This window comes from Cucurbita moschata, unplaced genomic scaffold (assembly GCF_002738365.1).
Source record: "Cucurbita moschata cultivar Rifu unplaced genomic scaffold, Cmos_1.0 Cmo_Scf00062, whole genome shotgun sequence".
Taxonomy (NCBI): domain Eukaryota; kingdom Viridiplantae; phylum Streptophyta; class Magnoliopsida; order Cucurbitales; family Cucurbitaceae; genus Cucurbita; species Cucurbita moschata.
This window is the reverse complement of record NW_019268578.1, coordinates 902,008-912,128: the sequence shown is the minus strand read 5'-3', so window position 1 is coordinate 912,128 and position 10,121 is coordinate 902,008. Positions and strand designations below refer to the sequence as shown.

Sequence of the window (10,121 nt, the reverse complement as noted above, 5' to 3'; positions counted from 1 at the left end):
TTTTTTTTTTTTTTTTTTTTTTTTTTTTTTTTTTTTTTTTTTTATAAAAAGAAGACTATGATTTCTTGCATTCCCATGAACTATTTCTCTTATGTGTTGGATTCGACTTATTTCAACATGTTTTAGAGTATCGTGAAGAAATTTTTGGTTGTTCGGTCGAAACATGAACTTGGTGAAGTTGTTACCATCAAATTTTTACACAATGTCCCCTTATTTTATAGATTCAACTTCAAAACTCAGGATACTTAGTTCTAATGCCTATATCAAACCCTCTCAACTCCCCACCTTCATAACTCCTCTCACTCTCATTCCACGATCCATGGAAACACGCCCATAAGCGAAACATTTTTGTGTAAAAAGAGAGAAAAAAAAAAGTGCAAATAAGAAAATAAAATAATTCTACTCAAAATATTGGTAGCTTCTCATATGTCTCGATTATTTCTTGGTTGAGATCTAGAGGGACTCGAACAGGATTTAGTGGACTTGTATGAAATAAGGGATTGGAAAAATCGGCTTATCTTATTGAGATTCGTTCATTCTAACTTAGAATTATGTAAATTAACAATAAAAGTTTGTGTCTCGATTGAGAATCCGACTAATAAATAGAAAATTTGTATAACGAAATTTTTAGAATTTAGGCACAAATATCCCAATAAAAACAGTGCACATAAGCATTTTATAATTTTTTAAACTAAATAAGTTAATCAAGAGTTTTAAAGTTTTAGTACGGCTAAAATCGAGAAATTTAAAAGATTGGTAATAATGATATATTAAAAAAAATGATGCTATGTAATTAAGGATTTATGTATTTTTGCTTCCGTTTAAAATGAGGGATTTGGATTTATATTTATAGTTCGTCATCTCTACAAGGGAATTTCGCGCTTCAATCCCCTCGCAACCAGCGGCAGGTACGTATCCACTTTATCCGTCATCTGGGACTCCAATTAAACCTCCCTTAAACCCCAATACTCTCTTCAAATCCCTTCTCCTTCACAAACCCTTGTAATTTCCTTCTGACCCATTAAAAAGATGCAAATTTCCATGCCCATTTCGCCACTCACAGCTCCTCAAATTTTCCCGTTTCATCAACCCATTTTACAGTCACCGAAACCTCAGAAAATTGCTCTCCAGAGACATGGGAATCCTGTAAATTCCTTCAGAGATTCGGGTCTCTTATCCACAATCGGCGTCGAAGAAGAATACCGGAGAGCTCGGTCACAGGTTAATCGAAAAGGGGTGGATTTAGAAGGGTATTCAATCGAGGGCATTTCAGTTGGTGGGCAAGAAACCTGTATTATTATTCCTGAATTCAAGTGTGCATTTGATATTGGGAGGTGCCCATCTCGAGCCATTCAACAAAACTTTGTATTCATCACTCACGCCCACCTTGATCACATTGTAAGCTTCTTTAGCTGAACCAATGAACCTTATCCGCTTCTATTATCAATGTTGTCGCTTCACTAAAGATTTTTTAACTTACTATTCACCATATTCAATTAAGTATGTGCTATTTATAATCTGTCAATTAAGCTGATGAGGGAACTAAGAACCAGATTTCTTCAAGAATTGTGAACCTTTTCTGATGGTGATTTCAACTTGTTCTGCTTCAGGGTGGGCTACCAATGTATGTAGCTAGTCGTGGTTTATATAGTTTAAGTCCTCCTACGGTATTTGTGCCTCCTTGTATTAAGGAAGATGTGGAGAAACTACTTGAGATTCACAGGACCATGGGCCAGGTGGAGTTGGACGTTGATCTGGTTGCACTAGATGTAGGTAGGTTGCGTATTTGAGCGTAGTTGTTCTTTATTTTCACTGAAGTGTGCATCATTGTTTGACAGAACTGAATGTAACATCACTTTCTGAATCCAGGAGACACATATGAAATGCGGAATAACCTTGTCTGCAGAGCATTTGAAACAAATCATGTGATTCCGAGCCAGGTATGCTCTATCTATCTTTTTCATTTTATACATATTGATGGAGACCTTACAGATCTGATAGTACTTGAGAGTGTAGCTTTAGTTATCTTTTTATTTACAGGATGTTTTCAGGAGACAGGTTTTTCATGAATGGGAATGAATCATTGTATGTGGATTAATATGTGGAATCTTATTTCTTATAGCCGATTATTTTCTTAAGATCGAATACTTGGGTAGCAAATCCTTGTGCCTGCGTATTTTTGGTTTTACAGTTGTAGTGAGGACCCTGTTTGCGTTTCCACGTTCTTTTGACTCGAGAAGTAGCTGTCTTTTTATTGAGGGCAGAATGCGAGTAGTGATCGATCACCTACTTTTAGGATAGTAGATTTTATCCGTTTCCAAAAATTGAGAAACGAGGACTATGAGATGGGTTCGGGTTTGATATTGATCATTTTATTTTCGATATTGAAGCATGTCTCAAATAGTTACATCAGTAGAACATATGATTAAATACTTCACATTGTATGCAGGGTTATGTCATTTATTCGGTTAGAAAAAAATTGAAGAAGCAATACATGCATCTTAAGGGGAAACAGATCGAGAAGCTAAAGAAATCTGGCGTCGAGGCATGTCTTGCACAAATAGTTGGTTCCATCATTTAGTCTTTCCATATTTGGCACTGGTTTGATTTCGAGTTTTTTGTTTCAGATTACAGACACCATATTGTCCCCGGAGGTGGCCTTCACAGGAGATACAAGGACAGATTTTATGCTTGATCCACGTAATGCCGATGCTTTGAGGGCGAAAATTCTAATAACCGAGGTATAAACTGTGAAACTCCGGTTCAACTTTTTCTCTCTTCTTGGATAGAGCTTCTTATCAAATTGTGATCAATACTCTATTCTAATTTCCGGGGAGAAATGCGTTGTTCCAGCAATTGCCATGCCTCCAAATGTTCTGTGATGTCCCACATTGGTTGGGGAGGAGAACAAACCACTATTTATAAGGGTGTGGAAACCTTCCCCTAGGAAACCCGTTTTAAAGCCTTGAGGGGAAGCCCGAAAGGGAAAGCCCAAAGAAGAAAATATCTACTAGCGGTGGATCTAGGCCGTTACATGTTCGTTATGCTTTTATCGGCTTTTCTTTCTCAAGATATATTTGGGGATTCTCTTCATAATCTGACTATTTGTTACAACATGACAGCAACCCAATAGTAAGGAGATTGCAAACCTAAGCCTGAAATAGGGACGTAATCGCCTAACTTAATTCCTTGCCACCTTATTCCTCTGTGTACAGCCAATGGTCCCTAATGTACTTCTAGCAAACCTACACTTCACATTCCATTCCTCAATGATGATAATATCCATTGCTATAAGGCCTACTGTTATTTACCTGAAAACATACTTTGTTCTCTAGGGTGGCTTAAGCCATAGACTAAATGTTAAGAAAAAAATCCCTCCACTGTTTACTTACTCCAGGAGAAAGTTACATGGCATAAGCGACAGGCTAATCATGTGATGCATGGGTTCATCATATGTCAATGGTGCCATGGCTGTGTGTGTGACATGGGTCGCTTTTTGTAATACAGTTATTATTAAAGATAGAAAGGGAAGGAGGGAAAGTTAACTAGTAGCTCAGTCTTTCAAAAGTATACGAACTATTCTGTTCCTCAATCAATATAATTGGCATATCAAAACGAAGTCTATCTCATTGTTCTAACCTTTCTGAAGCATCACCTTGAATTTCCTATTCCTAGCTTATAGTTGGAAGGACTTCGATCTTTTTGATTGATTCTCCTAATATTTTGAATGACTTTAATTTTGACCTCCACCCTATCCGGATCATGCTTCGAGCTACTCTTCCTCCTTGGCCAGAAATATTTTTCTGTAATCAATTTGATGGAAAAGAATTGCAAATGGTATTAATGTTTGGTGTTGTGTTCTTGCTTTAAACCTCTTGTCTGTTAAAGTTTGCATCTTACTGATAAATCCTCTTGAAAACAGGCAACTTTTCTGGATGAAGGAGTCAGCATAGAACATGCAAGGGAACATGGTCATACTCACATATTTGAGGTATTTGAAGCATTGGTTGTCGTCTCTTATGTGATGAGCTGTCCTTTTTGTTGATTACATATTTGAACATTTATTGTCCTTTACGAAATTCATCTCGTTTTTATGATGAGGGTTCGGGGTAGAATATTAATCCTTCCTAACTTTAGTTCTAATGTCTGTTCAATGTATCTTCATCCCATGGTTGAATCATCATTATTGATACAATTATTGACTCTATGATTTCACAAAATTGCAGATCATTGAAAATGCACAGTGGATTCGAAATAAAGCTATTCTGCTTACGCATTTTTCATCCCGATACCATATAGAGGTGAAAGTTATTTCAATGAAGTTCTTTTTTAGCTGCACTCGTGATGACAAGTCTCTGACGTGCAGTGTGCCTTTTTTCTTTTCTCTTAATAAATAATACGAAGTTTAGTTTTCATTAAGAGAAATGAAAGAATGTACAAGGACTGTAACAGCCTAAACCCACCGGGTATTGTCCGCTTTAGCCCGTTACGTATCGTTGTTATGCGTCTACTAGGAAGAGTTTTGTAACGCCCCAGATCCACCGCTATCTGATATTGTCCTCTTTGAGCTTTCCCTTTCGGGCTACCCCTCAAGGCTTTAAAACGCGTCTGCTATGGGAAGGTGGAAACCTTCCCCTAACAGACGCGTTTTAAAGTTTTGAGGGGAAGCCCATAAGGAAAAGCCCAAAGAGGACAATATCTGCTAACGGTGGGCTTGGGTCGTTACAGATTTCCACACCCTTACAAGAAATGATCATGATCTTACTAGCCCACCAACAAAAACCCTTAAACTTCTTACAATAATAGACTAATCCAAAAGCATGAAATCATTGCTGGTAATTATAGAAAGCCTGATTAACAGACGCTCATAAAGAAGAGTTAAATCTAAGCAACTTCCAAAGCTCCTCATCCTCTAAAGATCCTACTATTTATCTCAAGCCAAATGCCTCACAGAATGACGAAACAAGCATGTCACAAAATTCTTCCTTTAATGCGAAAAGGAGGGTTCAAGACTCAAGAGCTCCTCCTCAATAATAGAGCAACACCCTCTGTTATGAGTCAGATCATCTAACATGCATTGGTTCACATCACAACTTTGGGCTTCGTGCCTGATTTCTTGTATGCACTCTCTGTTAGGCACGCCCACGTCGACCTTATATGCTTATTTCTTTGATTAGCTGCATAATCAGTTTCCACTTCAGCTCTGAAGAAGTCATAGTTGAAACCTACTCATCTGCCTTTAAAGATCATTAATAGCTAATCCAAAATTGCTTTTAATCTTTGACCTGCGTCCTAAAAGTAACAGCTCATATGTGTCAGCAATTACAGACGAATAAATGCTTTTTGAATTGCAGGACATCCGCAAAGCGGTATCAAAGTTGCAGTCCAAGGTGACGGCTAAAGTCGTTCCTCTCACTGAAGGTTTCAAGTCAGTGTATTAATGTAGGCTATGGGATTCTTGGGAACAAAGTGTAATTATATTTAGCATCAAAGCAGAGACTGGAACATAGGTAATTATTTCTCTGTAAATTGATTCTTGTTTTCTTTAGCCTTATCCCCTTAGCAAAAACTATATTTTGCCTTATTAATAGGCATTCTGACACATGTTTGAAGCTATAACTCAATCAATAGAGGTGCAGTTTAAGCTATACATGTTGGTTAGTTTGGTTTTGTATAATGTAAGGTCCAAATTTTTATTTGATTGATTGATTGGATATCAATAGACTTTCTCCATTTCAGTCAGTTCGGTTTTGGTCGTTGGTTATGATCAGTTTTTGTCTTGCAGCAGTGGTCTTAGTGTCGATTTTTCTTAAACGATAGGTCGATCTTAGCCATAAACCGAACCGGAATGACCCACTTACACACTTGGTAGTCCCCCTGGAGCAGGGTTTTCTCTCTAGTTGAACCACTACTATCATCTGAATGAATTACATTACCGAGTTCCCAGATGAAAACTAAAGATGGGACCAAGTGGATGTGGAAGAGAAGAGGACAATTTAAAGGACTGAAACAAAAACTAAGTTAGAAATGAGATAGAATGAAGAATCTGTATTAGAATTGATGTAGTTAGCCAGGACCTCTCTTCCTTTATTCTCTCCATTGCCTTAAAGCACCTCCAAACCACAGCACATGCATATTAATGCACCTCCAAGACAACAAAGTACACACAGTCCCACTCTCTACCCCCATCTAAATTAAGATATCTTTCTCCATTGTCGGGTCCTCCTTTAGTTCCTGGATTGACCGGAAGGAACCATCGCTCGTTCATGAACCTTTGGACAACACCTTCGTTATGCTTGTTGTTGTACTCAACATGGGTTGTTATCTTGCAGGAAACGGAGGGAAATTCCCAGCTTTTTAGGCTCTGTGGTGTGAAGGCTTAGCCTATAGCTTACATCATTCCAGTTGAGGACAGTACCAATACACTGCAACATATCATAAAAGTGATAGGAGACATCACTGTGACAAAATAGTCCCAAATTCATTTCAACCACACAATAGATCCAAACAGAGAATGAGTGATGAGTGATGTACTTTCTTTGTTCTTACAACACCCTATCATTTCGATCAATACCATAACATTTCTCGTCTTCTACAATACTACAAATTCTGGCTTATAATGTACGTCCAGAGCACATGAAAACTCAGAAGCCGATAATATCTTGGCTTCATTTGGAGTTTGATTGACGTAAAGTAAAGGCTTCCTTAACCCCAACCACTCCTTTTCGTTGTGAAAAAAGACCGTAAAAAACTATTCGAGGAGTGTTTCTTAAGAACTAAAAAGAAAGCACTCGATTATACGTTTTGGATTAAACTAGAAAAGCCCCCAAAAATTTTGTCAAAAATGAACACCGAAGCCAAGAAAGAACAATCAATGAAGGCGTAGAAATTACGTTTGAGAAAAGAGTGACTGCACTGGATACGGGGGGGACCCATTGACGTGGAGAAATATGATTGGTAACTCATTACTAGTAACGTAAGGTTGGATAAGAAAAGAAGATATTTTTGTTGCTAATTACGCAAATCCAAGCTTTGATAAATGAGTATTATGTTGAGATCAGCATGAGGGGGTGGTGAAATCAATTGAATCCTTGAAATAATAATGTTTATTAAGGTTATGGATCTTACGGACAGTGAAAAGGGGGAAAAAAATGTTTTTATGGACTCATCACATGTCCAACCCAACCCATCTGGGGAATCTTGGAGAAACCCTGCGATTTGTGATGTCATGCGTCTGTATCTGGCGATTCATATATACTAGCTGTTGATCCCCTTTGGCTTTTCGTTGTCAGGCACCAGAGAGCACAGGCACCACAGCCAAATTCAAAAACTCCTCCTCACGCAATCTAATCAAAGAAGCTTCGTGGTAACGCCCTTCTGCATCGGCGCCTCTCTCTCTCTCTCTCTCTCTCTCTCTCTGCTCCCTGCGGCAGCGCTTTTCTTTTTCCATCGTTGAAGCGCTTTATTTTGTTTTTATCTAGGTGGGAATTGGTAGTTTCTGGCTTAATAATTCCCTTTTTGTTTACTCCGATTCTGATTGCGTTCTAATTTGGGGGGTTTCTGTTTCATCGCCTGTGTTTCTTTCTTTTGTTTTGTTTCGTTTTTTTGGTGATTTAGAAGGTTTTCTCATCTGGGTCAGAGCTGAATCGCGGTTTTTGGCTATGAGGAAGAGGGAAAGAGAGAACCCTTGTGGAGTTTGTGGCCACTATCACAAATACGAAGAAGGGGAAGTCTGTGGGATATGTGGTCATCGTGTTCCCGCTACATCCGAGAAAACTTCCTTGCAAGTTAGTGCGTTTCCTTCAGAGATCTTGCCAGAGTTTCTCTATTTGGGAAGTTATGACAACGCTTCACGGTCTGAACTTTTGAAGACTCAAGGAATTTCTCGCGTTCTTAACGTATGTTCAATTTCTTCCTTCTCTGTGTCTTCAGATTTTATTCCCCCTTCTGAATCGAGTACTGTCAATTTTGATGTTCACTTTAGGTTGCTACTGTTGCTTCAGCTGATGGATATAAATGCTTTTGATTGTTCCTTAATCTGAATGTTTAATTAATATCTGTCCTATTTCCACTACGGGTATGCATTTTATCTACAAAACTCTGCCTGGTTTAAGATTTTGGGGGCGAAAATCATCCATTAAGTTACTTGTTATTGTTGCCTAATTGGATCATAATGGGGCAGTTGACCTTTGAAGTTAAGGATTTTGTCTGCAAAGTGGGGTTGTGGTTCGTTTTTTTCTTCTCTTTTACAGCATCATGGTGTAGGTTCTTTTGTTCATGGTATTGATTCTGTTGTGATGGAACAGTTCCTACTTCTTCGGTAGGCATAATTTTATTTCGACTAAAGTTCGACTGTGCGATGCTGATGAAGAAGCTTTTATATGCATGTCAATGTGTTGAAATGTAGGATTGCTCGCCTTTAAGAGGCCTCAAATGGAGGGATTGAGTTATTATGCTAATCAATTATGCATTTTCGATAACTAACGATGTCACGTTATCAGCCCTAAGATCCTATGGATATGGATATAAATGAGTTTGACCGTGCTGGTGATCGTACTAAAATGCAGTTTCATCGTAGAACATTTCACAGTTGTTACTTATGCAGAGTATTGTATGTTGCTATCACTTGCCATTGAAATGGATTAGGTGCTGAACAATTGGTTTTCTCCGCCCTATGTTTGCAGACTGTGCCTGCTTGTCAAAATCTCTACAAGAACTCCTTCACTTATCACTGCCTCCAATACGACAAGACGTTACCATTTGATGACGCTGTTGAATTTCTAGGTGCCTTTTCTTTATCTTCTCCGAAATGAACTGTATCTGCTAATTCATTTGTTAGGTTAGTCCATGTCTTGCTATGTTTTTCATTTTTAAATGCCGACTTTCGTATAAAAAGATCGATGCACTGTTATTACTTTAATGCTAAATAAGATTACTATCTGCTGAATGAATGGCTTTCGGTTAAGACCATGACTAGCTTTCTGTCATTCACTGAGAGAAGTGTAACATGCCCGGTGTTGCTTATGATTTTCAGATCAATGTGAACGAGATAAGGCTCGTGTTTTGGTGCACTGCATGTCGGGAAAAAACAGGTTCTCTCCCCTATTCATTGATAAAACTGGAACTCTGAAACTATTTATGTACCCGGTCGACATGGGACCAACGAATGAAATGGCTACATAATATCCTTGCTAATAGATTAAACTTATTGATCATAGGTCTCCAGCTATTGTAATCGCGTTCTTGATGAAATGCAAAGGATGGAGACTTGCTCAGAGTTACCAGTGGGTGAAAGAGCGGAGGCCATCTGTTGACTTAACTGAGCGTATGTATTTCACACATTATCCTGAAGTTCCTCGTCTGCTTTTCTAGAAAATATCGCTTTGCTTAGTCGTTTAATTCGCCCTTAATCTCTGAATTATTAAGTTGAATGTGCTTTTTGTGGATCACGAGCTGCCATAAGACATGCCTTTACCCCTACTACTTACCATGAAGTGCACATTTGTTATATTTCTTTTACCAAATGGACTGGAAACAGAGGCCTGCACTGCATCTGCTTTGCAGTATCCATCTTTTGGTCAAATAACTTGTTTGTTCTGATTATTTTCCATTTCATTCAACTTTGTTCGATCGCTACAATCTACTCGATGATGCCTTTTTCTTATTGCATTTTAACGTCTTCTAGTCGATTAGGGAATGTTTTCATCTTCAAATAATGTACTCTGACCTATCTTTTGGTCTGTGAAAATAGCTATCTATCAGCAGCTGCAAGAGTATGAGCAGAAGGTTTTTGGATCAACCGAAAACGCCCTCCCAACCTTACCAATCTTCCCTCCTGTTGGTCTGCCTTCTTTTAGCTTCGGCTTCCCAAAGACCTGCGACCCAGTTCCCACAACTCCATTCAACACCATTGGTGCAACATCTATCTTCTCCGCCCCCAACATAGACTTACCTTCTCACGAGTTCACGTTTGGCGCTGGCCAGACTCAAACTAGTTTCTCCGCAAGCCCCTTCGGCGCAAATCCAAGAAACTCAACCAGCAGCAACATCCAAATGGACAGTGCTTAAAACTCACTAGTCGCCATCTTAGTAGTTTTTTTGCAAAAAAAAAAAAAAAAAAG

At 38.6% G+C, this 10,121-nt stretch overlaps 2 protein-coding genes across 5 annotated transcripts; both read left to right on the top strand.

Annotated features, from left to right (window-relative positions):
• The first annotated feature begins 851 nt into the window (after positions 1-851).
• LOC111437109 (tRNase Z TRZ2, chloroplastic) lies at positions 852-6,596 on the top strand. 2 transcript variants are annotated; one of them, XR_002709393.1, is made up of 9 exons: positions 852-1,398; positions 1,611-1,773; positions 1,870-1,940; positions 2,450-2,545; positions 2,628-2,741; positions 3,923-3,991; positions 4,227-4,301; positions 5,355-5,510; positions 6,333-6,596. XR_002709393.1 is itself a non-coding variant. In XM_023074943.1 (8 exons), the coding sequence occupies exons 1-8, from the start codon at positions 1,030-1,032 to the stop codon at positions 5,439-5,441; spliced, it is 1,044 nt and encodes a 347-aa protein (XP_022930711.1). In that variant the 5' UTR covers positions 852-1,029; the 3' UTR covers positions 5,442-5,650. The 2 variants fall into 2 exon arrangements, 1 of the variants encoding a protein (XP_022930711.1); XM_023074943.1 differs by lacking the exon at positions 6,333-6,596 and having other exon boundaries at positions 5,355-5,650.
• A 457-nt stretch (positions 6,597-7,053) lies between these two features.
• LOC111437111 (protein-tyrosine-phosphatase IBR5-like) lies at positions 7,054-10,099 on the top strand. 3 transcript variants are annotated; one of them, XM_023074948.1, is made up of 6 exons: positions 7,054-7,366; positions 7,640-7,898; positions 8,685-8,784; positions 9,035-9,092; positions 9,219-9,325; positions 9,752-10,099. In XM_023074948.1, the coding sequence occupies exons 2-6, from the start codon at positions 7,662-7,664 to the stop codon at positions 10,066-10,068; spliced, it is 819 nt and encodes a 272-aa protein (XP_022930716.1). In that variant the 5' UTR covers positions 7,054-7,366; positions 7,640-7,661; the 3' UTR covers positions 10,069-10,099. The 3 variants fall into 3 exon arrangements, with proteins under 3 accessions (XP_022930716.1, XP_022930715.1, XP_022930714.1); XM_023074947.1 differs by having other exon boundaries at positions 7,618-7,898; XM_023074946.1 differs by having other exon boundaries at positions 7,054-7,481; positions 7,618-7,898.
• Positions 10,100-10,121: the final 22 nt, after the last annotated feature.